General features: G+C 40.6%; 1 protein-coding gene across 1 annotated transcript in view; it reads right to left on the bottom strand.

Annotated features, from left to right (window-relative positions):
- Positions 1–26,558, bottom strand: part of LOC115591073 (carboxyl-terminal PDZ ligand of neuronal nitric oxide synthase protein-like) — a 107,733-nt gene that overhangs the window by 27,912 nt on the left and 53,263 nt on the right. The window contains exons 4-5 of the mRNA XM_030432708.1: positions 25,982–26,123; positions 21,153–21,370 (exon numbers count right to left, since the gene is read on the bottom strand). Of these exons, the coding sequence (XP_030288568.1) occupies positions 21,153–21,370; positions 25,982–26,123 (360 nt within the window). The remainder of the gene's footprint in view (positions 1–21,152; positions 21,371–25,981; positions 26,124–26,558) is intronic.

Below are 26,558 nucleotides of genomic sequence, written 5' to 3'. Positions count from 1 at the left end.
CACAACTCCTGTCATGCCGCTTCAACAAAATGTATAAAGAGCCAATGAAACAGCATGGTAGCTGTGAACATTTTCCCTTTTGGGCCAAACACAAGTCTTTACCTTGCTTGACCTTTAATTATAGCATCCCCTTTAGCCAATCACTGTAATTTCAAAAATTGTCCAGACAGTTATGAAAATTGAAAGGCACCCTACTCTCAGGAGCTGCGTGACGCCTGGAGTGTGGAAGAGCAAGCTTGCGGCATATGAAGAAATGTCGTAAGGGCTGTTTAATGGGGTGGGAAAATGTGGGTATTTGAGGTGCTCAGTGGATGAAGATTACTGAGAAACACCAAATGTGTAATCTTTTGGCTGTAGGTAATGGCAAATAAGAACTTTATTTATGAAAAAAAATGCCTCAGTAGTGATGAGGTCCATTATTTTGCGATGTTGGTTAACTTTGAAATGCCATGCTGGACAGATGAGCACATTAACTCAGATAATGAATGGATGGAAATTATTCTCAGTGATCAATTTTCAGTTTGAAAGACAATAAAATAAAGTGTGAATCCAAAATGGCTGCTTACAAATATGCCCACGCTCTCTCTTTCACACACTATTCAAGCAGTTTTATGAGTTAGGACTTGCATATTCAAACACAGCTGAAGCCTCTATGTACTGTGTTTACTGTACTGAATGAGAAAAAACAATCCATCCCTCTGAATCCTAAATGTGTTTACCACAGTCAAAGCCAATTACAGAAGACAGCAGAGTAGAATATTCAAACTGAGCGGGGGAGTTAAAGAGGATGAAGAAAAACGGCCTACCACTGAAATTCCTCATGATAACGGCTGGAGTCTGGCCTGCCAGAGGGCAGTTCAGCTATTACCATCTAATTCCCACACATACACATGCTAATACAGGTTCTTAGCAGGCAGCTGGAATCCACATTTATCTTTTAGCCTTTGGTTATACTCACTGAGGGACAGAAAGAGGTGAGGAAGAGACCAGGGAAGAAAAAGAGAAAGGGACAGAGAGGACAAGGAAAGATAGATGACACAGGATGGAGGAAGTCTTTACTTCTCGTCCTCCAGCTGTGATTACACTAGCTGCTCTCTGTCTGTCAAACAGACTGTCACCTCCCACACATACACGCACACACACAGACACAGGCACACACACTGGATGCAGAGGTAATAAAACACCATGAGGTTAGACAGCGTCTGGCTTCCTTAACTGCTGACAGCCTTTGCTGCAGATTTATAACTTTATCAAGGGCTCTTGAGAAAAAACCCCAGAGATCACTCTACGGTGGTACTGTCTGTGAGATCAGATCTAACCATCAATTGCAATAGTCATTATATAGGAATAAAAGTAGTAGAAAGGATTTTGTCAAGTGAATGCTGCATGTTCAAACTGAGCTTTGGGTTAAATTTTCCCTGTTATTCGACAGTTACAAGAATATTCCCCCACCACGTGTGACACTGTAATAGTGACTTGGGAAAACAAACGATGATCTCAGCCAGTACTGCTGGCACCTTGAGATGTGTGACATTAACTTGTGCCCATAATGTATTATGCTTAACATGGATGTATGTCAGGGAGGTTTTCTATACTGTAATCAAAGCCCAGCAGGAATATGCTGAGCCAGTTAGGATGCTTACACGCATCAAAATAAAACCACCTCACAGTAATCAATATTTCAATTGAGATGCTTGTAGTGATGAACCCACTGCCTGCCACTCAGTCTTCACACATTTTCATTTTAAAAAGAAAAACATTCAGTTCAGCATTCAATTCCATCTCTTCAATGAAACAGATTGCCTTAGACTTCCTCACTAACAGACCCCAGACAGTCCAGATTGGCAATCAAACGTCCTCTACTTTAGTGCTTAACACAGGAGCCCCACCACGGCTGTGTGCTCAGGCCCCTCCTGTTCACGCCATACACCCATGACTGCACTCCCAGACATCAGGAGAACTCTATTGTCAAACACGTGGAAAACTCAACCATCACTGGCGGCATTACAAACAAGAACAAGTTCATATCAGGAAAAAATCCCAAATAACAAAAATTTCAATACAATTTGTGATCTTTGTTGACATGAGGTGGCCTGTTTTTTTAAACCATGTGTCTAGTGGCCAGACTAAGAGAGCTTGTTAAACAATATCTGCACCTGTGCAACATATTTTTTCTGTGCCTTTGCATTATCTTAGCTGCCTTTGTTGCTCTTTCCCACAGCCACTGTTGTGTCCAAGTTATTCTAAATGCCATTCTTGTTTCCACAGCTAATGGTTACCTCGTTAATTCTTAATGATGCCATGCAGTCACACACTTGCTGGCATTAATTTTAATGTCCGAGTAATTAAAGCTGTTGTTCTTGCTGGGTGTCCCTAACGTTGAGAATCCTGTTGGTTTTGAGTTTAGGGTGTCTAATCAGTGTCTATTTGAGACCAGGAATGCCAGGTGAATGTGGTTAACTAGCTGCTGTGATAGAAAAAAATCAGGACACCGGGCCTGTGGCCCAGGACTGCAATCTGGTAAGCTATCATATGGGCTTGACCTTTAGGATGGCTTTCTCTAGTGTTGTTTGAGCTGGGGCATTCAAGTATTTAGAGGTTTAATCAGCGCTCAGTGCGTTTACATGACACTCAAAAAAACCGAATAACTGGGTTAGTCCGTCTATGATCGGATTTTTACGATGCATGTATACACCTTAGTCTGACTAAAATCGGACCAGATCGGATTTCTCATAGTAAAATGAAAACACCTAGATTATTCGATTGATAGTCGCACTACTCCTGCATGTATATGTTCCATCAGATCGGATCAGATTTTGCATTCTGCGCAGGCGCGAGATTTCTTTCCCGGGGCCGTGAGCTGGAAGTAGACGGACGGCAGCAGCGTCTTTCCTCAGAAATAACCGCAAGAAAGAGTGCCATTGTGCATCTAGTTTGCATAATTATCATGTACACCACATACGAAATGTGAAAAGATGTAGCTTCGTCTCGCTCTTCGTACGCCATCTTTCTCGAATGCCGAGGCAGAGTTTGTTGTTGCTGGTGACGTAAAGAGTCAGCCTGAGGTGGCTCTATTACCACTAGTTGAAATGAGTACAGCGCCACCTACCTATGACATGCTCCGGCCAATAATCCGATTTTCTCACTGGCATGTGCGGGGCGGTATTCGAATACATTCGAAATAAATTGTCATTTCGAATTCGGTCGAACTTGATTTTTTGAAAAAGTGACAGCCCTAATACTCAGACAATTGCAGTTGTCTGATGAGTAGCATAGTCGAACTATGGCTGTAATCCGACTAAGCTGTGCATGTAAACGTACTGACTGATACAGAACCACATATTGCATTTCACAGTCCAGCATGAATATTTTCTAGAACTTCAATATTGAAGTCACAGATCTTCTCATAAAATGTCTTAAGTGAATCTATTTAGAGATATGAACTCATAGGATTGGTTGAGATCTTCGTACTGGTCTTCGTAAAATGCAAAGTTCTTCTGGGAAACCTTGGGTGGTGTGAGACAAGTGGCATTTATATAGATGACACGTGGCGCACACCACCCATCGAAAGATGACCAAGCGCACCCCATTGTGGCAATGGCACTCCCTGATGGCAATGATCCACCCCAGCAGGAGAATAACCCCTACAACCAGGGCTGTACAGTGCGAGCATTTTACTCGCATATGCGCCTAAAAATAGATAGAAAAAATAAAAAGGGAGCACACGTGCGAGTACAGATTTTACTCAGTAACGGGTAATCTACTCATCTACTAATTACTATTTCCATCGTTACAACGCCGTTACCGTTACCGACTACTAAATGTGGCGCATTACAAACTGAAGTTGATCATTGAAGCTGTTTTCATCCGACTCGGCTCTCAGCCACCGGAGCTGCAGAGCTGTTTTATTTTCCTCCGGTGAGGGAGGAGGGAGGGGCGGGACAACCGCATAAGTGATGATGACTGGCTTCTCTTACGTTGAGTGAGAGTTCTCAAGCCAATCAGTGGCAATGTTCGGTTTACACACAAGCCACACACGCACACAGCAGCCTCACACACACAAACTAGCAGAGGTGAACTGCAGCAATGAAGAGTCCAGAGGGAAAGTTAACGTTTTCAAAGTGGAAGTACAGACACTACTTTAATCTCCTTTGTTCACGTCCGTTGTAAGCAACTCTGATCTAATGAAGCATCTCTCAGTGGCACACGCTTCTACAAAACTAACACTGGCCAAAAACTCCGTTGCTGACGCTGTTGATGATGATAGCAGGCCAGGTGTGGCTAACATGAGCTCCGCTAACAGCTTCACAAAAACGTGTGACACAGACTGAACTGAATGCAATGATAGACAGGTATGTTGTGGATAACTTGCTCCCGTTATCAACAGTTGACTTAGACTCTTTAAGAGCTTCACTGGTAAAATATCAGGGAGAACAGGAGCCGGTCCGCCACGCATAAATACATTTTCTAAATACATATGTAGATGCCGAGTATGCTAAAATGAATGCCGAGCTCAAAAGGGGGAATAAATAAAAGTAACGCAATAGTTACTTTTCCTGGTAACTAATTATTTTTATAGTGGAGTAATTCAGTTACTAACTCAGTTAGTCAGTCAGTTTAAAAGTAACGTGCCCAACACTGGTCATAGCTTACAACTTCTTTCTTTTTTCACACGCTGGATAAACTCAGCCAAGAGTGCCAGGCGACCTGACTACAAAAAGATGTGGGACAGGGATGTTCTCTGTGTTTAATTGAGGGTTGCAGTAGGCCTTATGATGGCACTGTGTTTATATGTTTGAGTGCACATGTGTGTTACTGTGTACATGATTTGAGTGTTAATGATAAAATTGTGTTATTTAAGAAATTTCATAGTGCTCCTAAATTGTTTCTGTGCTCCCAAATTTTTTTATTTAGGAGCACCTGTGCTCCTAGTGAAAAAGCTAAGCGTACAGCCCTGCCTACAACACTGCATATACTGCTCAACAATGACCCCAGGAATGTGACAACGAGCTCAAGATGGTGACTTGGCCTCCAAGTTGCCAGATCAGATTGAGGATCTGCGAGATATGCCAGAGTAGGTCAAAGCCATGGAGCCCCCACCCTGGATCAAGCTTGGCTCAGATGCTACAGAGTTTGGACACAGGACCTCTAGGGATGCCCCAGTGATGATTCTTTTGAATACTGTTGGTTCTGCTCACAGTCGCACTGCCATAATATTCATGTACTTCTGTAACAGTGTTTGGATGGGTGGTGCATGTCAAGTGGCACCCATATGAAGGCCAGGAAACAAGGTTTCTCCGCAGAACATTGAATCAATGTTATTCATTTCACCCGTTAGTGGCCGATCAGTCAGTGTACAAACTGTAAAGTAACAAAAAGCATTATTTATACTTTCCTGTCAAGTGAATAAAAAACACTTGATGTCATGGGTGCTGTTCTGCACTGGAGCATTCAGTGTTACCATTGGTGGCTGGCAGCTATAGAGCAGCAATAGTGGATATTTCATTTATACATCTTCTGGTGAGCGAGACATTAGTCTTTTTTTTTTTTTCCACAATATGTTTATTGTCATTTTTCTTAGAACAACCCAACAATAAACATAACAGTAATATTTGACAATGCAATTTAAATTAGGACTACACATACTCACATTCCCCAGACACACACATTCTCGCACACCTGCACACCCTCATCTCCTTGCACCTATCTAAAGTAAAATAAAAATAAAATAAAATAAATATTTTCCATCCTCATTTACGATTTTCTTTCAAGTTGGGCCCCCCCTTCCATCTTTAATTATATTCATATATGGTTCCCAAAGCTTAGCAAAGTCTTTCCGTTTGCCCTTAGCAATGTAAGTTAGTCTTTCCAGACCAACACAGTGCAATAGTTCCTTTATCCACATCCGTAGTGATGGTGCTTCCATGCTCTTCCAACACAGTGCGATTGCCCTCCTGGCCTGGAGAAGTCCAAAGTCCAATAGTTTGGTCTGTTTCAAGGTCTGTTTAAAGTTCTTCGGATATATTCCAAGCAAACAGAGCCCGGCATTTAAAGGGACTCTGGTGTTAAACAAGTCTGACAAACATTTTAAAACATCCTTCCAAAAATCCTGGATCTTCACACATTCCCATTGACAATGAAATAGAGTCCCTTTCTCAGTCAAGCATTTAGAACACACATCAGGGATATTAGCAGACATATGATGAAGCCTGACAGGGGTTATATACATCCTCATAAGCCACTTATATTGGAGTAATTTAAACCTTGTATTAATTGTCTGTGTTTGTGCTCTTAAACAAGCATTGTTCCAATCCGTCTCATCAATATCCTCCTTAATATCCAGCTTCCAAGCATTTAGTTTATCGCGTGCTGATTCAGGGCTATTTGCAACTAATATGTTGTAATATCTAGATACATGTCCTTTCCTTCCTAAATTTACAAGTGTAACTTCCTCAAGTTTTGATAAAGGTGGTATACACATTATTTGTTCAGATTTTTTAGACATATAACTTTTTAACTGCAAATATTTGAAGAAGTGTTTTTTTGGAATTTGATATCTCAAACACAGCTGATCAAAGGAAAGCAAAACTCCATCCTTGTAAAGATCCATCATTTTCTGAATGCCTTTAACATTCCATAACCTAAATCCTCCATCTTTCTTGCCGGGTGTGAACTGTGCATTACCCCAAATAGGCGTGAATTGAGACAGTGCTGGCATGTCACCCACATGCTTATGTGCAGCATGCCATATTGAAATTGTATTTTTGAGAAACGGATTTTTTGTGTGCTTTTTTAATGTTTTTATGTCAGAGGAATATATATACAACTTTAATGGTAGATCCGGAACGGACTCCTGTTCAATGTTTACCCAGGCTGGGGGCGCCGCTGTACAAAAATAGCACGATGCTGCCGTCAGTTGGGAAGCCATATAGTACCATCTAAGATTTGGAAGTTGAAGCCCCCCTCTTTCATAAGGCAAATATAGTAGATTAAGGCGGAGTCTAGCTTTTCTATTATTCCAAATAAATTGACCAAGTAGTTTATTAAGCTTATCATAGAACTTGTTTGACAATGGCAATGGAAGTGTTTGAAAATAGTATAAAAATTTAGGTAAAACTGACATTTTTATAAGATTTATTCGACCCATCATGGAGATAGGCAAATTAGACCATCGATTCAGTAATTCAGTTACATCATCCACCAGAGGGTCATAGTTTATTGAGATTATTTCACTGAGTTCAGGAGTAATTTTAACACCCAAGTACCTGAAACCTTCAGTCGTTGTCATAAATGGGGTATCTATTATGGGACTATGTCTTTCTTCCTTATTGAGAAACATTAACACTGATTTAGAATTATTAATTTTATATCCGGATATCCCTCCAAAAGTTTCAATTAATCTCATTAGACTAGGAATACTATTTTTTAAATTTGTCAGGAAAAATATGATATCATCCGCATATAAAGAGATGCGATGATCCACCTTCCCAATTGTTATACCTGATAAACTCTTATGGACTCTTACAGCCATAGCTAGGGGTTCAATTGCTAATGTGAATAATAGTGGAGATAATGGACAACCCTGGCGAGTGGATCTCTGTAGACTAAAGGGTTTGGAGATGGTATTATTGGTTAAAATGTCAACGGTTGGATTTGTATATAGCAGTTGGAGCCATTTTAGAAACGTTTTCCCTAACCCAAATCTTGGAAGTACTTCAAAGAGGTAGCCCCATTCTATCCTATCAAATGCCTGGCTTGCATCGACCGACAGCAGTGCTGTGTCCTTTGCGTCATATTTCTCATATAGTATATTTAGGACTCTTCTTATATTATGGTAACCTTGTCTATTTTGTATGAAACCTTGTTGATCATCAATGATCAGCTGAGGGAGGTATTTGTCTAATCTTCTAGAGAGCGTTTTGCAAAGAATTTTTATGTCACATCCCATTAAACTAATTGGCCTGTAAGATGAGCATTCGGTTGGGGGCTTATTTGGTTTTAATATTAGGGTTATTATAGCTAACCTTAAAGAATCTGGGAGTATTCCTTTCATAAACGACTCTTCATACATGTCCAGAAGCGGCCTTAATAGCTGTCTTTTAAATGTTTTGTAAAACTCGATTGGTAACCCATCTGGTCCGGGTGCTTTACTGCTACTGATATCTCCTATAGCTTCATCAAGTTCTTTTGTTGTTAATGGACCATCTAGTGTTATTTTCTCGTCCTCTGATATAGTCGGAAATTGCAACTGGTCAAGAAATGTCTTCTGAGCTTCTCTATTTTCTGTACATTCTGATTTGTATAACAATTTATAAAAATTTCTAAAAGTGTTATTTATCTCTACGGGGTCCATAATTAAGTTGCCAGAGTTTGATTTTATACTATTTATAGTTCTTTCAGCTTGTATTTTCTTTACCCTCCATGCCAATAATTTACCTGCCTTTTCCCCTTGGTCGTAGTATGTTTGTTTAATCCACATTAGGCTTTCAGCAACTTTATCAGTCGTTAACTTATCATAACTAGCTCTCATAACAGATATATTATGTAATTTTACAGGGTCATTATCATTATAAAATTCAGTTTCAGCTTTTTTTATTTGGTTTTCTAGTGAATGTAACTCTTGGTTATAGCGCTTGGTCTTAGATCTCTTGTAGCTGATCATTTCTCCTCTGATGTAGGCCTTAAATGCTTCCCACCTAATGCTGGCCGTAGTTTCATTTGTATTTGTTTCAAAATATTTATCAATGCAACTTTCCACAAATTTAACGAAGGATGGGTCCTGGAGCAGATAAACCTGTAGCCTCCATCTTGAGCAGCGCTCAAACTTACCTAAATTAATCTCCATAGACACTGATGCGTGATCGCTAATTACTATACTATTGTACCAGCTGTTCTTGACATTGGACATCAATTCCCTAGAGATTAGGAAGTAATCAATACGCGAGTGGGTTTTATATGAGCTTGAATAGCAGGAATATTCCCTCTTATTTAGGTTCTGTGATCTCCAAATTTCAACTAATCTTAAATCCTCCATATAGTTAATTAGTGTTTTCCTAGTTTGCGCATGTGTCATATCAATTTGTGTGGATCTATCTAACACTGGGTCAAGGACACAATTGAAATCTCCCCCAAAAATATAAAGTCCCTCCAAGGCAGACACAGTAAGAAACAGCTTTTCAAAAAATGATGGGTTGTCTTCGTTAGGGCCGTATACATTTATAAGATTTATTTTTTGTGACACAATATTACCTTGAACTATAATGTACCTTCCATATGGATCTTGGGTAGTGTTTATGATTTGAAATGGAATTGATTTGTGTATAAGAATGACTACACCTCTTGCATAAGTACTGTGGGAAGCCTGAAATACCTGACCTGGCCATCTTTTACTCAATGAGTGTATGTCTGAAGTAATCATGTGGGTCTCTTGTAGAAAGACTATCTTTGAGTTGAGATTTTTTATCCTGTTTAGTACTTGTTTCAGTTTGGCCAATTTTCTCATTCCCCTTACATTCCAGCTTGTAATTTGAATGTCTAAAATATTCTTCTGTTTTGACTTATCCATAAAATGCTATCTCAGTCAAATATACATTTTAGAAACTGTAGAAACAAATAAATAGAAGTGGTGCAAGTACAACCTCTCCCTTCCACACATATCCATCCCCCCCCCCCCCCCCCCCACACACACACACACAGACAAATCCCTACAAATACAACTTCAACATTTCGAACAGTCCCACCCTCGAACCTAGCATTTCTACTGCTGAAATGCATTCCCTCCCTTTTAGTTCGGAAAATTGAGGAACGTTGATCCACAGTATTTGGGGAGCAACTGGTCAACGTGACCAGGACCTTTAACAAAACAATCAATGCCATCTACCACGCACTTCGCATTGCAATATATGTATGTACATCCCTTTCAGAGTATAAAACTGTACAATTTGGCCATATTAAAATAATATCCTCACGTTTATAATATATAATCATCAGTTGCAAGATATATAAATAAAATCTACCCAATCCTAATAGATTTGGCGCTGAAGAAACACTGGCCTACATTATTACGTAATAATGCAAGCATAAAAATGAAGTAAAATAAATAAAAATAATAATAAAAAGAATAATAATAATAAAAAAAAACATATATCCATGACTTGACTCACAGCGACAAAATCTTACTTCAGCATAGCTGGACCTCTACAGCTGTTGCCCATTGCTAATCAGCTGTTTCTTCTGTTCAAGTTCAGTTCACTGTGGTGGTTTGGCTGTGGGATACTTTTGTAGAACTTTTCAGCTTCCTGTGGCGTTGAGAAAAGATGCATCTTGCCGTTGTACAGCACTCGGAGTTTGCAGGGGTTATGCTGAAATCCCCGGAAGGCGTTAATATCAACAAACAGTTTCGTTATCGGGTTGAACCCCCGTCGGATCCGCACTGTTTCTGCAGAGAGATCCTGCACGAACGTTATCTTTACCCCATCGTATGTGATGTCTCGCTTCCTTGATTCGCGGTAAACAAACTCCTTCTCCTGAAACTTCAAGAAACGGATGAGGATGGCTCTGTTCTGGTTGGGCTTCCCCGACGCTAGCGTGCGGTGAACTCGCTCCAGTGTGAATGATCTGTCAGGGTCCGTCCCCAGCCATTGTGTCAACTTGTCATTAATGAAGTCCAGGAGTGTCTGATGACCCTCGGCCCCTTCTCGTATACCGAACAGACGTAAATTCTTCCTCCTGCCACGGTTCTCTAAATCGTCTGTCTTGGCCTCAAGATAGGCGATTCGCTTAGTGGCTAACTCAAGTGCCGTTTCAGTTTTTTCAAGTGCATTTTCTGCATCATATATGCGGCGTTCAGCTTCTTCGATGTGTGTTGCATTAGAGGAAACATCTCGCTTTACCTCAGACACACTGCACTCCAACACCGCCATTGAGTTTGCCATGCCAGTCAAACGGGTGTCGATATTGTCCAACTTTGTTCCGATGTCTGCCCGGAGCGACTGCAGCTCCCTCAACACTTCAGCTATATTAGCCATGCTAACGTTAGCTTCCAGGTCGCTCGGTGGGCTTGGCGGAGTTGCTTTGCCAGTTGCCGTACTAGTCTTGCGTGCTCGGGTAAAAATGTCGCACTGTTTGGCTGCAGTTGATTTGGACATATCAGCGCCGAGTTTTTTAGCGAAAATGATGGCCAGTAACTTAAGGGATTTTAGGGAAATGGTGCGTGGTTGCAGGGAGCTTCCTCACTATGCTGCCATCTTGGTCTCGTCACGTGCTTCCAATCCCGAGACATTAGTCTTTAATAGAAAATATCCTTTTCTATTGGAGTAAATTACGTTTTTATCGCTTTACAGCCTCCTAATGCCCTTTCTTCTCCAGCTTATAGTTTGCTAAGAGGATTTCCTGCTATCCTGAGTGAATCTGTGAAATTCATGAATATACACTCATGGATCTGGGCTTATTTTAATTATAATTTAGGGATAACCATAATTTAGGGATGAGTAATAATGTTTTAAGTTCTGAAGAGTTCCCTTACCGTCACAGCAGCTGTGTGTGTGTACTTGGGAATTAGCAGGTGTGAATTTGTCTGTGAGACTGAAAATTAAACTGTATGCTTGTTCAAATAAAAGTCTTCTTTTTTCAACTAAATCCTGAGCTCAGGGCACAAATGACATTTTACATTTGTAATAAGATGTAATTTGTGTTGAAACAAGATGTTGAGATTGGAAAATGTGTGACTGCCTAATTGCTTCAAACTTATTTGCATGCCTACTAGTTTTTTCCAGGCCCCAAAAGAAGTTTGTAAGTCTGGGTGTGTGAGTGCCTCATAACTATCTCGAACACTGGCTGGTACACAGTCAATTTTGGAAAGACATAATAAATGTCAGCACAAAACCCAGACTAATGGAGTGGAAAGTCAAGCGATGGAGGTACCAAAAGAGAAAGAGAGAGTGGTGAAACAAGCCCATGTGTGGAAGCAAAAGTGCATATGATCATTTGGTGACCATTTCAACCACTCCCTCGACATATCTGTGTTGACTTTCATGAAAACAAACATCAGGCTAATTCAAACTTGCAAAAATCCTGATCAGTCCTGGATTGACTCAACTCTGCTTTAGATGAAAAGGTCATTGTTTTTAAAGTTGTTATGGGGCTAGGCTCCTTGTGGTTTATTATCAGCTAGCAACTCTTAGGAAAACATTCCCATGTGCAAGGCGCAGGTTGAAACCACCAACTTTTCCAAATATGCATGTTTGAAAGTAAATGTAGGCGGAAACACACAGGTCAAGACAACCCAGTTGCCTGAATAAATGTTGGCCCAATAACTGGGCAATTGTACTGTGTCAACATTTTATTCTAGTGACTGAGCTGGGCAAGAAGGATGCTGTAAAAACCAAACCCTCAGACTGCAAGGCTATCAAGAGACCAAGCAGGTGTAAACTCTGATTTCATCTCTCCCATTTAGAAAGTTCAACCTCTAGAGTTTACAGTAAGTGGACAGTTGAGATGCTGACTTTTTATTACCTGCTTGTGTTTAAAGAGTCTTGAAAAGATACGTCTCTGTCATGTCGAGGCCCAGAAAAAAAAGGCCAGGTGTAAGCGTGTGTGGGTGTGTGTGTCCCTGAGGCAAAGTGGTTAGAGAGTTTAGTCAGAGGAGAAGTGGATGTTGTTGTCAGCTGTGGATAAAAGGATGGAGACCAGAGAGGGAGACTCTAGACTAGAGGCTTTGGGGCAGTTGTGACCAGACTGATCGGGTGAATTTTTTAAGATCTTTTCCTCGACTTCCAAAAACACAAGAAAAATCTGCGTTCAATAAAATTTCTGTCTTAGAGTCTAAGAACATGCAAATGTGTTAGATGTCTCCTATTTCACTGAAAAGTGTCTTCTGAATCTTCCTGCAACTGCAGCTATTCTAAAATGACGGCTGTGTAATGGGCTTCAAAGCATTCATTTCCAAGTCACAGAAACAGGAAAACAGTCATTTCTACCATTTTATGTTTGCCTTCACATTCACTTCACACCTCCTACCTCTGTCTTCATGTCATCATCACCTGCCCTAAGGCCAGGTGAGTAATCTTAGGTGCGAAAGCTGCATTCAGGTTATTTACAGTCTCACTGGATAAAGGCAATGACAACCTGAGCTGAAACAGCAAGGACATTCATATTTTCATACTAACAGGCTCATGTTTGGAAAGTATTTTATAGTGATGCAGTGCAGCCCTAGCATTTTGATGTCAGTTTTCTCTTTGCATATTCATCCATCCATCATCCATCCTTCCATCCATCCATCCATCATCTGAAACTGCTTATCGACCTGATGGTGGGGCACACCCTGGATAAGTCTCCAGTTCATCGCAGTGCTGGCATATAGGGACAAACAACCATTCACACTCACCCTCACATCTACAGACAATTTAGAGTAACTAGCTGTTTTTAGACAGGGCACCGAGCCGCCAATTTGCCCGTCCTTTTGGCGGCTCGGTCTGCAGTTTTAGACAGAGGCCAGCAAATTGGGGGTCTCTTTTGGTCGGCCGATTTTCTGCCTCGGAGGGTACACTTATTTCCGCCTCGCCTGCTATCTAAAAACGAGGCGGCAATGTGGTGGCCCCTGTGTGAGGTGGGCGGAGGTGTCAATGACTTGCACTGTTGTGCGACCCACAGCCAGGGAGTTTTAAAACCAAGAAACAGCTGATCACAGCAGTCAGTCCCTCATTTCATCCGCGGACAATAAGATGAGCAACTGGACAGCCGCTGAGATCCAGGAGATGCTAGCGTCTCCTCGGTCTCTGTAGCTGTTTGGTTGTGTTAGCCTGTTGTTGTAGCAGCAAGCTAGGAACGGTCGCTACTTTCAAATTAAACGCCCCCCACTAAGAACCCAGTTCTAAACTCCAATGGGGTGTAATGTACAGCTCTTATTTTGAAGTCAAATTCGTTGTCATTGTTCACAGCCCAACTTCGAGCTTCATGTCATGTCACATGTTTACGCCTACCTCAGAAGCGGCTTTTAGAAAGACAGGCCGGCACATTGCCGTCCTTACCTTGGAGCAAATGTGCCGCCTTTTCTATCTAAAAAGGGCTACTGATTAACCTCACTGTTTTGCATATCTTTGGATTGTGGGGGGGAGGCTGGAGTCCCTGGAGAGACCCTTTGCATATCAACTGCTCACACAGTTCATATTGACACAACTATTCTCAGTTGTGTGAACTCAGGTCTGTCCAAAATCCTGGTTTTGTCTGGATGTTTGAAAAAAAAATGACACATTTAGATTTTCAATTTACATTTAGGGCATTTAGCAGACATTTTTGTCCAAAGCAATTTAGAATAATTCAGTCCATAGGCTACATGAACGGATTATGAGTCATAGGCACAGAGGTGTAAAAAGACTAGTTTACTCCTACGTAGAACCACATGTGCAAAATGTATCTTTCATTCTGTTGATCGATTCAGTGATATTAGAAAAATGACGAAAAGGCTCAGGTTTACAGATCCAGCTGCAGATCGACACCGACTTCAGGGATAATACTACAGCAAATACTACAGTAAAATATACAATATAACAATATTGTTGGACAATCGTCAAAAGAAACTTGAGATTAAGAGTCACATTTCTTTAAGAGATGTTCTGCTGTTCTATTTTAAATTGCTTTATTCATCATTAAAACACCGATACTAGATTTTTGGGTCGTACGCCGATACAAATATTAGGAAGTAATCACTTCTGATATGGATATATCGGCCCCTAGACACACTTGTTTTTGCAATCATCTCTCAATTGAGGCGATCAAACAGTTGTGACAAAGATACTTATGTAAGGAAGGCGGAATATTTAACACTGAAACAATTAACTTGACTTTTTTTTTGCATTCTAATCTCTAAACAAAAGGTTTTCATGGAGGTGATCATACTTTAGACAGGCCAAAACCTCTGCTAATTGTGCTGCATTTTAATCACAATGTAGTCCCAGTACGCTGTACAGCACACTGAAATCAATCAACCGCCTCCAATTTATGCAAAATACCACTGCTAGGGTTCACAATAAAACAGATGATCACATTTCCCCTGCTCTTGCCTCATTGTGCTGATTACCCCTGGTTATTAGAAGTGATTTTTTAATTGTATCGATCATTTTGAAATCACTCCTGCTTATATCAATGACCTTGTAACCTTATATTCTCCTGCTCGTTCGCGTAGCTCTGCAAATCAGCTGCTACTACCAGGACCCAGGGCGAAGCTTCAGGCAAAAGGTGGTAGGCCTTTGCTGTAAGGCCTCCACAAGTATGGAATAATCTTCTGTTAAGAATCAAGCAAGCTACCTCAGAACCCTCTTTTCAAAGTTATTATTATAAAATGGCCTTTAATTTGTGTATTTTCTTGTTTATGCTCTTACTCTAATGTCTTTTTTTATGTTAGTATTTATTGTCAATATATAATTCTGTAACTGAGCAGGGCACTTTTTTGTTTTTAGACTTGCTAAGCACTTTGTAAACTTGTTATTAAACAGTACTATATAAATGAAGTTGATTATTATTACTGCTATAATATTATAGCAAAACTAAACAAAAACACAATATATGAGAAGACAACTTTCACATATTATTTACAGCTGACCTGTTGTAAACTAACTGCTCTCAGTCTCATTAAACAGAGGATCTTACTCCAGGGCCTTCTGACCTATCTGGCCCCCTGGCCAGTGCCTGTCGTGTCCCATCAGTAATCCATCCATGTTAGGTCATGCTTGTCATTTCAACTCAAAAATAATGGAAGCACATTAATGATGGTACGAGAGAAAAAAACCAAAAACGAGCGCCTTTCAGTGGAGTGCTGCCTGTAGGGCTACACTCGTGGATCAGAGTGTTTACACCTGCCCGACATTATCTGAGAGTGGGCCACAGGCAAAACCTCTATCAAGCGCGTGGTTGTACGGCCTCACTTTAAAGCAAACATGCGCATCTAAATATGCGTACACATTCCCCTTCTCTCTTCATCTTCAACTTAGCTAAAATACTCCACTGATCTCTTTGCTGAACAGAGCTTACAAACATATGATTGAGAGGGATTCTGTTTCAGGGTATGAAATCATCTTGACATTTAGTTTCATGCACAGTCTGATATTACTCTCTTTTTTTTCTTTTCTTCTGCATGGCTCTCACTTTTTATTGAAACCACCAATGAACATCTGTCTCTGTCGAAAACACAAGCGCAGCCTCTGGAAATGTGTAAAATGCAGTTATCTATAAACTGTGACTTTTGTCTGTCCAATTTGTCTTTTAGTAATACTTTCTCTGATGCAAGCCCTTTGAAAGTAAACGTCCCGACTCAACCTCATGGCCACAAAGCCCATGGCAGGATTGATGTGTGCTCCCGGAGTCCTCCGGGATCGTTTGAACGCAGGGCGCCGAGGGATTTGTCAGTCTAACGGGAGCTGACAGGAAGAGAATGAACTTTAACACTCGCAGGCTGCTTTCCCTTTCATGAGCTTCCAGAGAAACCCTGTAGTGAATCAAATCCCTCTGCTCCAAGGAAATACACACAGCCGTGTAATAAAAATGCACACACATGTGCTCCAACGTAAATACACACACATCTTATTCAATGTTACCATCACCCACTTGTCCCTGCACATTCCCATTTAATCCGTCAAGCAGTTAAGAGTGACAAATGTGTTGAATAATTTCATGTACATCAAGGAGCAGCAACACAAACTGTAACACACACTTCTTCCAATGACCTGAGAATAGAGGTCATCGCTGAGAGCTCGTTGTCTCAGTGATTTCATGCTGTGTTGCTTTCAATCAGGGCCTGTAATAAAAAGTCTCATAACTCTAACGTTAATGGGACCCAAGGACTGTAAAACAGATGAATGGCTTGGTTTTGTAACTCTGAGTTAGGACCCAAAATGCTCTGCTATGTCTCCATGCGGTAAGTTAACAGGTATGTTGGAGCCTAAGGTGGCATGATGTTCTCATTTGGATGCTGATGAAAAGTTTCATAAACTCTGGCCTGGAGTGTTGCCTAACAGCTTGTCTGTTTAATTATTTACCATTAATTGACACTGCTTGAGGAACCACCTAATTATCCAGAGTTAACTACAGATCGGGGCTTTTGCTGCAAAGGGGAGTATTTGACACTTTTAGTGGCAAGGTGAAAAAGAACACTTTTGCTTTGAATTAGTTTTGGTGCCTGTGACCATCTGACCAGAAGGGAGCATAAGTAATGCAAGCTTGCTTGTGATGGCAAATATGCTCCCTGATGATAATTGCTTGGCTGAAACGAGCTTGGCTAATGCTGAGACTTTGCACAAAAAGTTGGCAACTTTTCAGGCCACAGCTTCTTTATGGCCAACTGATGAATCCAAGTGTATTGTTTATTTCTGACTAAAGAGCAGGCCACTTGCTTGAAACCACCAATCATGATTGTTTTAATCACATTTTTGTTCTGTTAATTTAGCTGTACAACCCCTTCTCCAAACAGGTCTTTTCTCTTATCCTTTTGGACGCAAGTGTTACTGAAAACAGTGCAATGCTTTACCTCATAAACTTCATTGATTTTTATAACTGCTTATTCTGAATTTGATGCCAGCAAAGCATTTCTAACGAGTTGGGACAGGAGCAACAAAAGACAAAGACACCTGTTTCACAGGCGATAGTATCATGGTTTGGTATAAAAGGAGCATCCTCAAAAGGCTCAGTAGTTCACAAGTAAGGGCAAATTTCAATATTACATTACTACAGTATGAGCACGAGAACATTACATAACTGCTGTTTTGTCTCCTGGTTTGTTTCCATCTAGCCTCAGTTTACTTCCACATCCATGCTTTAAATAGCCACACAACATACAGTCCATATGTTGATGAAATTACGCTCAACGTAGCCGAGTTAATTGCTAAATACAGTTTATGGAAACACACCAGATTTGCATTTGGATTTATTCTTTTTTTATTTGTGAACTTTCAAAAGTTGGTTTAGGCTGCTAGAACACCCTGTTAAGGAAAGATTGTGGATGAGCTCATCGGCATAAAAAATACATTGTTTTAACAAACAAACTAGTCAATCCGTCGAGTGTGCACTTACTCCCTCACTGGCGGAGACGGAAACGTAATCCAGCATTTTCGTGTTTATGTTCATAATGTACATGTCCATGTTACAGCCTGTCATGAGCCATGAGCCTTACAATAGCCTGTTAAGCCTGTTAAGTGCCGACTCGATGGATATGCTAGTTTGGTCTAGCTACCAGCACACGGATGTCAACAAACAGGTAAGTAGCTCCTTGCACAAACACACTATTTTAACTACTTTTTTATTCATTTTGAGTCATACACGCTACAGTGCTGTGTGCTAAGGTGTCTGCTGATGTTGCATAACTTTTGGTGTGAGATGTGGAGCATGTTAAGACGCTTAAAACACAGTGTAAAGTTCTGACCCCATGCTGTTAGCGTTCAATGCTACATCTCCGTTCACGGAGCTCTGTAATGGCTGGACCAAATTTGTTCGCGTCTTCGGTACTGGCAAGTCAAGGGTAGCTTGAGCAATGAAGCTGCATGTTTAAATCGACCGAAGTTCTCCTTTAAGCTTCTGCAGCTCCATGGAAAAGGGTACAATGATCGAGTGTAGTTGCTTTAAGTAAGAAAGAGTAATAAATAATGGAATGGGCTGAACATTTTTAAGAAATCTTGGAAGAACTACCATTTTCATAGCACTGGCCATAGAGATAGGAAGGCTTTTCCAAAACTCCATGTTTTTCTTAAGTTGATCAATGCTTTTCTGCCAATTCACCGGTAGAAGATCTTCTGTTTTTTTAAATTTTTTATCATGCAGAGGTGTAATAATCATATCATATCATAATTCCATGATATATAAAGCTATTGCTATTTTGAAAGGTGTGGTTTGCAGATATTGTTCATTGATATTCGTGTATGGGATCAATTCACTTTTTGGCCAATTGATTGAAAATCCTGAAAATAAAAAAACTGCTAATTAATGTTAGCTGTAGGGGTAATGATGTCTGGGGGTTCGTTAAATATACAAATATATCGTTGTCACAAAGGGAGAGGTGTTGGTGGATTGAGTGTGTGTTAATGATACCTTAGTTGCCATTTGCAATTTCATTGATAAACCAAGTGAAAACCATTGACAGTGGATATTTTGCTTTAAGGAGACAAGGTTGAATCTTAAAACTATAAAAAGCAATAATTTCCCTGAATGGATGGTACATGGAAGAAAAAAAAAAAAGTACTTGAGGGCCATATTGAAGAAAAATATTTAGCTGGGCACAAAACAACACATGGAGCTAGTCCAAGTCCTCCCTATATCCTCGTCCACTACTCTCCTGCTTCACTCAGCAAGGCCAGGCGGTGGGAAGTAATAAATAAAAACAGAATAAAATGATTATGATACACCGTCGTTGCCAACTTGACGCAGAGCCCAAGGTTTCAAGCCAAAGAGCAGTGTAATAAACATCACCCTGCACCCCCTCTCTGCCCTCATCATGCAGCGTCGTCCTCCCACCGCTACCTCTATCAGATAACACAATTACACCTCTGCATCCGATCGGAAAATCACAATAAGCTGCAACTACGACGCTGCTGCGCCAGACAGCCGTGCTCAGACACCTCTAGACAGGCGAGAGAGCATTTCTCTGGTTGTAAACAGACGGCTGGAGGTGGGTTTCTACATGCAAGAGAGCAGCAGACGGAGCTGTATCAAATCTCTAACACTATGGGGCCCAAGAAACACAAACACATCTACCGTATGACTGGCGTAGCACCATTGGAGCTCAGCTGCCACCCTGCTGATGACAGCTTTTAAATAGAAGAAGCTGGAGCTATTTCTATACTCATGCCGTACATTAGACAGACTTTCCGTTAACTTAATTTCACTGACTTTATTTTAAATAGGAGAGCCTCAAAGACATGAAACTAAACTTATGTAAAGACATCCACTGTTACACCCAGAGGTCAGCCTGATCTGACGGGTGTGAAGAGATATTCGATGTCAAAGGCTTCACTTGACTGACTTCCGATTTAGTTGGATAGATTTATTTTATGGCGGTCTTTTTCTGGATCTTTTTTCCTCTCCCTGTTACAATCTATGGTTAGTGTCTAAACCTGTGGGCCACCAGAGTGCCGCTATTCTTAATTATTACACCCTTCTTTCATGCCAGTGAATGTAAGATGTGCTGCAATAAAATAAGCCACAAAATATTGACATGACGCTTCAAAAGCTGTCAATTCCAGTCAAGTGCCTGCAACCCAATCATCAGAATAATGGTTGTGAATGTAAGTTTCTTCAAAGTTCAGATATGTTTCTTTATGTTCAATACTCAATTTTATGTTGTATCAATGCTGTTCTTATCACCTGGCTAGTTTAAGGCACACAAATTAGGGTTAGGATTCATGGTTCAGCATTTAAAAGCATCTGAAAATTCATTTTAATCCTCGTCTAAAATATCAAGTTTTGTTGCCACAAACTCGATTTTAAAAACATAGAAGAGAAAAAAAAGATATAAAAAAATAATGTGTAAAGTGTTACCAAACAATAGTCTCTTGCTAGATTTACCTAGCAGTTGCAGTTATGATAGATAATGACTATTTCTTTGGGCACTGGGTAGTCGTGATGAAAATTGTTCATCATCATTATTCCATTAATTGAGAAAATAATCAGTACATTAATTAAAAAATGAAAATATGGAAAGAAAAGGACTTTGAGCTAAGAACCAGTATTGGATCTTTCAGTGACACAAATTACACATTAAACGTATGGGCAAAGTTTTCAACTGAAATATTTCAGATAGATAAATACATAAATAAATACAAACATAATTCATTTTAACTAACAGTAACACTAACGATGCTTTGAGATTGGACGGACTATTGCAGTTTTTTGTGCAAGTGACAAAATATTCAAATTAAGAAGCAGAAAAGCCCGCCATGGGCAAACAATATGAAAGCTTAGTGCAAGGAGCCAAACTCGGTGAGAAGTTCTTACCAAACTTCTAATATCTCATCCTTCTAACCTGAATTCTGAATAAGTACAGACACATTATTCATATTTTCTAGTGTGTATCGTTTACTAAATTTTATTTGTTAACAGCAATGTTGATACCAAACATGATGACAGATCAGGAGGCGATATAACATAACATGCGCATACTTGAGATGATTTACCTTGCTCTCGGAGTGGTTCTGCTCAGCTGTCTTGGCAGTGGCGTCCAGATCAGTCACTCCTCTGTTGAGGTTTGACTCCTCTGCTGCCGGCACTTGGCTTGCCTCCTCCGCATCTATATCCGTCTCCTCGGTGACGGACGCCGTCTTCTCAGCGCCAGTTAGCTCCCGAGCTGAGCCGAGGAAAGTACACACACATACAGGTGGATAAGCACGCACGCCTGCACACACACATGTGGGCATGAGCATGTACACAGGCACACATGGGTGGACACACATGATAACATTCAGTTAAGACAGAAGCATAGCATACTGTAAGTATGATTGTTTGATCAAAGAGTGTACAGAAAATTCATGTTCAAGCTGTTCAGTGGTACAACTTTGTCTTACAATGCACATTTTTAAACATAACACAATGCAGAGAGTGCTCTCCTGTTTCCTTTTTGTATTTGGGGCTTTTATAAACTGTGTTATCATTATAGTTCATACATTATTAATGGAAAAATCATGCCAAACTGGACACAGGGCATGTTTCCTCTGAAGCAGAGATCATTAACAATGAAGAGCAGCACTTTTTCCTGTGTATGGCACAAAATCAATCCAGACCGCAACAAAACAGTTTATTACAAGCACTGTAACTTGTTTCATCCGCCTCTTTCAGTTTGTTGAATCAAACTGTGACATTGGAAATGGGTTCTACTTGTCTACATTGAGACATTTCTTTCACTTTCTATTCAGTCAAGATGAATTTTTAACTAAATTAGATGTCCTTGAAAAATCTTTGGCAAAGAAAACCATCCAATTAAGTTCAATAAAACACGGTCAAAAGCTGCTACGCTTTGTCCCAGAGCAAGACAGTGAAACTCTTGAATAAGAGTGTAGGCTACATGTATCGTCAGTCACTGATTTCAAAATATTCAGTCTAACCTCTAGCAAAAGGTTGATTTAACTAAACGGGTTGTACAAACCTTCTCAGAATGATACAGTTGTTTTTTTTGCCCTTCGGCAGTGTGAATTCTGTTCAATATTTTACTATTTCAAGTGCATTTGACTTTCCTCACCAGGCAAGTCACCAGAACACAACTATAACACTGTTTGTCACAGCTGTTGTATTTCTTCCCCTGAAGCCTGAAGTCGTTGGCTGTGCATCCTAACCTCTGCAGATCCAAAATGTACAACAGGGAAAATGAGGTGTCAGTGTTCTAGTTAATAATTTACATGCATGTGAATTGTTTTCTTGTTCGACCAGAGTTTTTGACAACCTCCCACCGGATTGAACTGCATTTGCTCTCAGGCAATGTGACTGAACTAAAAATATACAGCTGCACTTGGAGCTATTGAGACTGCGCTGACTTCTACCAAGAATAGATGGAAGTGAAAGAAGTTTCATTTAAAAAGCAATCATTTGAAAAACATGAAAAGTAACCAAATGAAGAAAGAATCATTGTGGTCATGATTACTCACTCTTGTTTGCTAAATCAAATGCACTCATTTCTGAAACAGCAATATCATAAAATACTGAGCTTTCTAGAACATCTCTGTAAAGCAATCAAACACTCTTCACTGAATAGTTTGCATGTTTAGTAGGTGAAAATATTCAAAGTAAAAGTTGGAAATTTGTCAGTAAGAATGCTGTTAGCTTAGCTTAGCATTGAGACAGGAAGCGGGGGGATCAGCTAGCCTACCTTCAAAGATACAGTATGTAAAGAAATACATAGAGAATGATTTATGGTTTTACTTTGTATCCATCTGCCCAGCACCTCTGCCCAGCAAACAAGCCGGACTCCAAACATGCCAAACTATTCCTTGAACCTCAAAAGTGAATAAAAGAAGCACCCAGCTAGGGACTCACAACTCCCAGGTATTCTTCAAACTATTTGGTTCTACAAAAGATAAAAAGATTGTTTTTCTCATGTTTTTCTGTAAAAATGTGACGGGTCGCTAGAGACCTGAGGTGTGTAAGAGAGCATACCGTCTGAGGTACTGTAGGTACACGAGCTTAACCACGCTTCAAGGGTGCAAATAACAACTTTTACAATGAATTTGGGATCTCAGGGATTCCAGAGACTTGGATAATGCCAGATGAGCAGTTTTGGGCCATTTCATTTTTATTTTTGAGGTTTAAAACAAGTGACCGTAAGTGCTGCTATGCTGTTTTGCTATGATGCTCCAGAAATGTTTTGTAGACAACGAAAATTCAGCCAACTTTCCATCAGCATGGGGTTAATAGATAATGACCGTCATAAAGCTAATGAGTCAAAACTGTTTGGTCATATAAAAAAATGTCATATTAACTTTTTTGAGTGTTAATGACAAGTTAAAAAGAAAACCCCATATGGCCTTTAAACTTGACCATAGATTCAGTGTTCATTGAATGCCTATGTCACCGCAATGTCTTATGGTAATGTGAACTAAAATGATAACACTATTGTGTGTTTGGCATTACTCTCCATTTAGTAGGCTTCATTAGTTCTAGTGATGTCAGTCACGTTTCTAGTTATTTGTTTGTTAAAAAGATTATGTTGTTCGTCTTATGCGGCATTATTTCGTGCAATTGTTCAAAAATGCTGCCTCTTCTGAGAGAACTTGCTCCGTACTTTCTGCCGTTTCTCCTTTTCTTTGGACCCCTGCTGCTCAACCCAGTTCTCCATCCTCTCTGCTCCTCTCTAATTCTCGTCTGCGTTTCATCTTTTCTTGCTCCTCTCATCCTCCACCAACCCAAATGCCTTTTCCCTCTAATATCCATCTCTTCTTCTCCCTCCTCCCCTGCACTATCCATGCTTTCTTCCAGCATTCTGTTTCTGTAATCCGCCATCTCCCACTCTTCTATCCCTTCTCCTTTTATTTCCATGATAATTAGTTCTCCAGATAAGCTCATTGGCTGCCCGTGACGGCTCTTGTGTTGCTTAACACACCATGACAGCAATTGTGTGAGGGTGTGCGTACAGGCCCGAGTTTGTATGCATGTGGGGTCCTTTCACTCTGTGTAAATGTACAGTTATAGAGCGTGGGTGATCTCTGGGCTCATCAGCATGTGAAAGAGAGCTTGTCTCTGAAGGGCTGAAGGAGGATGTGGAGACAACGCACCCCAGCCTGGTGGGGAGGGTGACCAGGCCAGGCTGCTGTAATGACTGGAACGATGCTGTGAAAGGGCTCAGATCATGGACTGTTCCAACTGCTGAACCCCCATGTCTGTCCTCTCAGACACCACTCAGAGCCACGTGTCCCTGGGCTGCAGTGAAGCCCATCCTGTCCAGGCACGAGGCCACAGATAAAAGTAGCTCAGCCCACCAGTGTTGTTGTGCGGTGCCTTCTTTCTTAGGGTTGACTCATCCGTGACATTCACTCCAGCATCGCCCTCTCCTGCTTGCCAACTTGGGCACAATGCAGGCTGGAATGTGTATATGTGTGTGTGGAGTGTGTGTGCAGTACAATCTGTTTGTGCCATCTGAAGACATATGACTGTGTTAGAAGTGTGTAGGTGTTTGTGTACGCTCTGAAAATGTGCTGCCAAGATTTCAGATCTTGCGTTATTTTTGGACTTTATACACAATTTCCAGCATGTCCTTACTGATACAGTATGATATTTTTTTATTCCGTGACCTAAAAAACATTCTACCCTGGTTTGTTTATCTAGATTTCCTCAAAAAATATAGGACTAGCTGCTGTTAACAAACTAGCTCAGTCAGTGGGCAGCTACAGTAAGTGGGATTAGGTGCCTGGGGTATGCCATGACATCACATCTTACTCTGCAAACTGATGATTTATTTCAGCCAAACCAGAAGTGGTTTGGCTGTATGTGGTTTCCTTTTTTTAAAAGCCTCAGCCATTTATAACTTAACAAAACAAAAGGGAGAGAGAGAAAGAAAGAAGGTTTAGGTATCTGCTGAATAATGAAAAAGGCAGAGTCAAAACAAAAAGAATGGTATTGTAGTACAAAGACAAATCTCATTTTAAATCATGCTTTGTCATGTATTATTATTATTATCAGCGTCATTTAAAAATTGCATTGATTTGAACACACAGCCAAAGGTGTGAAAACAGCTTACACTGCCAATACTAGGCAGCTGGCAATGAGCATGCTAGCACACAAGCACAAGCTTGACTTCACACATCGGCCACGTGACCCTTCTTTTCTCCTCTCAGACACTTTATTTTAGACAACATTTCTACAGCTCCACCCAGATAAATCCTCAGCCCCTTCCATCAGCACACTCACTGCTACGGCACACTGAACTCTGAACATCAACTCTACATCAACTCCACCCACACATCTGCCCATCTGTTCATGTTCTCAACTGTTGTCCTTGCCCTAAAACAGCACTTTTTCTGTTGGGTTTACTTGTGATGAATCACATTTTAAACACAATATTTCTTCTGGTCTGTGTATTGACCTCCCCTGACTGACATGCCTTTCAGTGTTCAGTGATACCCAAGGATTACCAGAACAACTCTGGATAAAAGATATAACAAGAGATGAGGAATAAAAATAACTCCCCTAGGAGGGAGTTTGTAGCTGCCTTTTATTCTTTTCATTTGGCACTGACTTCACTTCATGAACCTTCAATGAGCTTCTACAAGGCTGCAACAGATACGCAATTGATTAAACTGCAGCACTCTGACATGAAACATTCACCCTACTCTCTGTAGCTCTTCTGACTCATGTTCTGTCACAAAGAAGTGAACCAACAGCGAGGACAGATCACTGCAAACAAATAACATGAGTTTAAACAACTCAGGAGCAGCAGTGCTAAACATTTACCCACAATGCTTGCCGCTAAGAATGGGATGTTAAGTTTTATAGCAGGAGCGTGTTACGTGTGTTTGTGTACCTGCGACAGAGGATTCATTGCCGTTCTTCTCACTGTGGCAATCCTCCTGTCCGTCTGCATTCTGCTGTGTGTGCTGCAGACTCAGTTTGTGACACACTTCGAACGCCTGGCCGACCGTCCGAACAATACGCATGGCCTGACTCTGTGGGTGGGGAGGGGAAGAGAAAGAAAGAAATGCAGTTACTCTCAGAACACAAATTGTACCACTTTTGTGTCGCCTTTTGGTTCAAAGAACTGATTAATGGGCGATGTTTTAGACCAAATTTCAAACATTTGATTAATTATTGTGATTATGTCTTTCCTAAGTTTGAGTTTTCTGTAGGTGGCGCTCCTTTCTTTCGTTATCCTGCACCTGAGTATTCCGAACCAACCACAGAGGTAAAATCATATCTCTTGTGATGTTTTTTTTTTTTATTATAAAATATAGTCCAGATGTACTGAGCCCTTTTCCACAAGTGTCAGGTGCAGACTAGATGCAGATTAGCTCTGGAGACATTTGTATTTTGTATCCAAAATGCACAATAGGCATGGAATGTGATTTAAAATGATATTTATAAGTCAGAGTTATTAATTCAGT

Source organism: Sparus aurata, chromosome 11 (assembly GCF_900880675.1).
Source record: "Sparus aurata chromosome 11, fSpaAur1.1, whole genome shotgun sequence".
In the NCBI taxonomy this organism is placed as follows: Eukaryota; Metazoa; Chordata; class Actinopteri; order Spariformes; family Sparidae; genus Sparus; species Sparus aurata.
The sequence above is the reverse complement of the archived record's forward strand: the minus strand, read 5'-3'. Positions and strand labels throughout refer to the sequence as shown.